This window comes from Pyxicephalus adspersus, chromosome 1 (assembly GCF_032062135.1).
Source record: "Pyxicephalus adspersus chromosome 1, UCB_Pads_2.0, whole genome shotgun sequence".
Classification (NCBI taxonomy): domain Eukaryota; kingdom Metazoa; phylum Chordata; class Amphibia; order Anura; family Pyxicephalidae; genus Pyxicephalus; species Pyxicephalus adspersus.
In genome coordinates this window covers 97,905,404-97,908,201 of record NC_092858.1, presented here as the reverse complement: position 1 = coordinate 97,908,201, position 2,798 = coordinate 97,905,404, and the positions used below count along the sequence as shown (strand labels likewise).

At 39.6% G+C, this 2,798-nt stretch overlaps 1 protein-coding gene across 1 annotated transcript in view; it reads left to right on the top strand.

The window, feature by feature from the left end:
• L3MBTL3 (L3MBTL histone methyl-lysine binding protein 3) overlaps positions 1–1,705 on the top strand; it is a gene marked incomplete in the record, with an annotated part of 31,397 nt that extends 29,692 nt beyond the window's left edge. The window contains 3 exon segments of the mRNA XM_072420108.1: positions 579–745; positions 923–985; positions 1,228–1,705. Coding sequence (XP_072276209.1) covers positions 579–745; positions 923–985; positions 1,228–1,356 — 359 coding nt within the window.
• Positions 1,706–2,798: the final 1,093 nt, after the last annotated feature.

The window sequence follows — 2,798 nt, the reverse complement described above, 5'->3', positions numbered from 1 at the left end:
TGCAGTTCAATTGCATCTGAGTTGTTTTAAAATTATTTGTGGTAATGTACAGAACCAAAACAGTTGTCTCCGTCTAAATATTTATGGACCGAACTAAAAGGATAGTTACTGAAAATGATCTTTTAGGATTATTTCTAGTGACAGGTGAAGGAGCGCTGTACACCCATCACTGTTCTGTTCTATGGAAAGTGAAATTTGTGAATTTCACCTCGGTGTGCCTTCCTCTGTTGGAGTGCACAGCCGTTGTTCCCTATAATGGTGATATGGGTGGTGGGTGGTGGAGAGGAGGGTGTCCTACATCTCAAGCTGCATGTCTACCCAAAGAGTTAATAAACATTACACCCAGGTCTTGCTGCTTGTGTTTGAACTCCCCAATAGAATGTATTTCTTGAGATGGGTAATAATACCATGTGAATGCAAAGAAAGACAATGGAGAATAAATCTATTATACCCCTTCCCTGGTATCCCAGACATCAAAAATACCTTGACAAAGATAACTTTCATTTTTTTCCAGATTACATTTTGTGAATGTTTGTAGTTAGAAAGCATTGATTTAATGGTAGTCTTTTTCTCCCCAGACTGTGAACTAAGCTTGGAGCAAGCTCTTCATCAATCAGTGTTTATGACATCCTTGTCCCCTGACCCTGGTCATCGAATTCATCTTTGCTGGGAACAACAGTGCCACTTACTACCCGAAGTGTCTGCATATAGTGCCAAAACTGTTACCAAGTGGACAGCTGAAGAAGTAAGAACTTGCTGGGGGAATGGATTTGATTTATTGGTCATACACATTCAAGGTTACAGCTGCAGAGGGAATATGAAATATAAGACGACCGGGTATAAACATAATGTATAGGTGGCAAAAACTATTGATAAGATTCTTTCATCATTAGCTTCACATTTCATATATTGTATTTCACAGGTTGCTCAGTTTGTCCAGCAGCTGCCTGGCTGTACAGAACAAGCCTCCGTCTTCAAAGAAGAGGTATGAAAAGACAAAATGCTTTTAGTTACTTTGGTATTGGTTCTGGTTCCATATTACTGTATAACTTTAATTCCTAACAGTGATTTATGATCTATTAAGGTACAACACCTTGCTATAATATCTGGTTGCTCATGTCAGCCACCTTTATACACTACAAGTCTGGTGATATATTTTGCTCTGGTCTGTTTAATCAGTGATACAACCTAGGTCAATGTCGTCAAATTTTCTTTTATTTTTCACAGCAAATAGATGGAGTGGCTTTCTTACTGCTTACACGTAATGATTTGGTGAAGATTTTGGGGCTGAAGCTAGGTCCTGCTTTGAAGATTCACAACTCCATCCTTATGTTCAACAACCTGGAACAGAATTAATCCAAGAAAGGACAGTGGGAGAGGCACATACTGTTTCAGAACTGTGAACTGATGATTTTCACACAAAGTGTGAATGATGGTCTACCTGCACTGCATCCAGGAAGTCAAGATGCGGCCTGGGAGCTGCACTTGTCAGATAATTTGTTTTTATCTTCTCTGATGTTCCTGTTTCTGCATATTTATTATGTAGTATAGGACTGGCCTGGCTCTGACATTTACCATGATGAATCTGCTGCTGTGGTGCCTTACTGCTTTGGGTCCTGGCCATTCTTGCACTAGAAGTTTAAGGTGCAACAGAAATGTTTTGTTTTTTTTTTCTCACAGAACAAGTAAATGGTTTTGTTGTCCATTTTCTTTGTCCTTATTTCATTGTACATATATCATGTAATGACAGGTGACAGTTTTCAGCCACAAACCACTGCTATCAATAACTGATCTGTTGTATTAAAGAAAAGCAGAGTGTTTCCCAATGACTGTTGGCTTAGCACTAAAAGGAAAAATAGAAAATGCATTTCATGTACTTTAGGTAAAGGGCTATCCACATAGGAAAAACACATTTTTTTATTCACTACTCAAATGAACACAACTGTGTTGCACATCCATAAGAATTGCACAGCTTTCCCTTTTACATTTCAGAAATAACACTGCTGACACTCCCCTTGATTGGACATTAAAGAAGCATCCTCAGGCAGATGAGCTCAACTCTCTGTTCACCTGTGCTATCTTCTCCAACCAACTTGTTCCTTTTCAGTATATTCTAAGTGATAAACTTGGCCAGTGCTGCCTCCCTCATCTTCTCTCAATGGGCCTGGTTTATTAAAGCTCTCCCAAGGCTAGAGAGGATTTGGAGTTCAGATCTAAAGTGATCAGCACAAGGACATTGTGTTATTGTTGTAGGTTGCTGTTAGCTTCAGGTAACAGAACATTTTTCTTCTGTTACCTAAACAAAGCTGAACTCCAGGCAATCATTTTACCTTTTTTAACCTCCCTCTTCTACTACACCAAAAATAATTTAGTTTGCTTTTTCATAATATCTTCACAAACGAATTCTCAATTCTTGTCTCATATTCCCTGGGTCTCCTTCAGGATTCTTGTAGCAGCAGCCTGGGATGAGGTGCTATTAGGGCAATGTAGGAAGGTCCTGACTCCTCCAGGACATCTCCCCATCCCTATATCTGTCCTGATGAATCTAATATCTTGTATCTTGCCCATGGGATGCCAACCACTCTGAGCGAGGCAGTAGAGATGTAGCATCTTAACCATAAAACACAGCATGATATATTGCACAGCAGTGACATGGTAGCTTACAACTTTCTAAAACCTGTTCACACAGACATTCAATTACCTTGGGCAGTGGGAGGCTTTTTTTCCCCTTAATTGTTTACCCCTTGTCTTCCGCCCACTGTGCTTATGTGTTCTAAATTTAAATTGGTTTGCTCTGT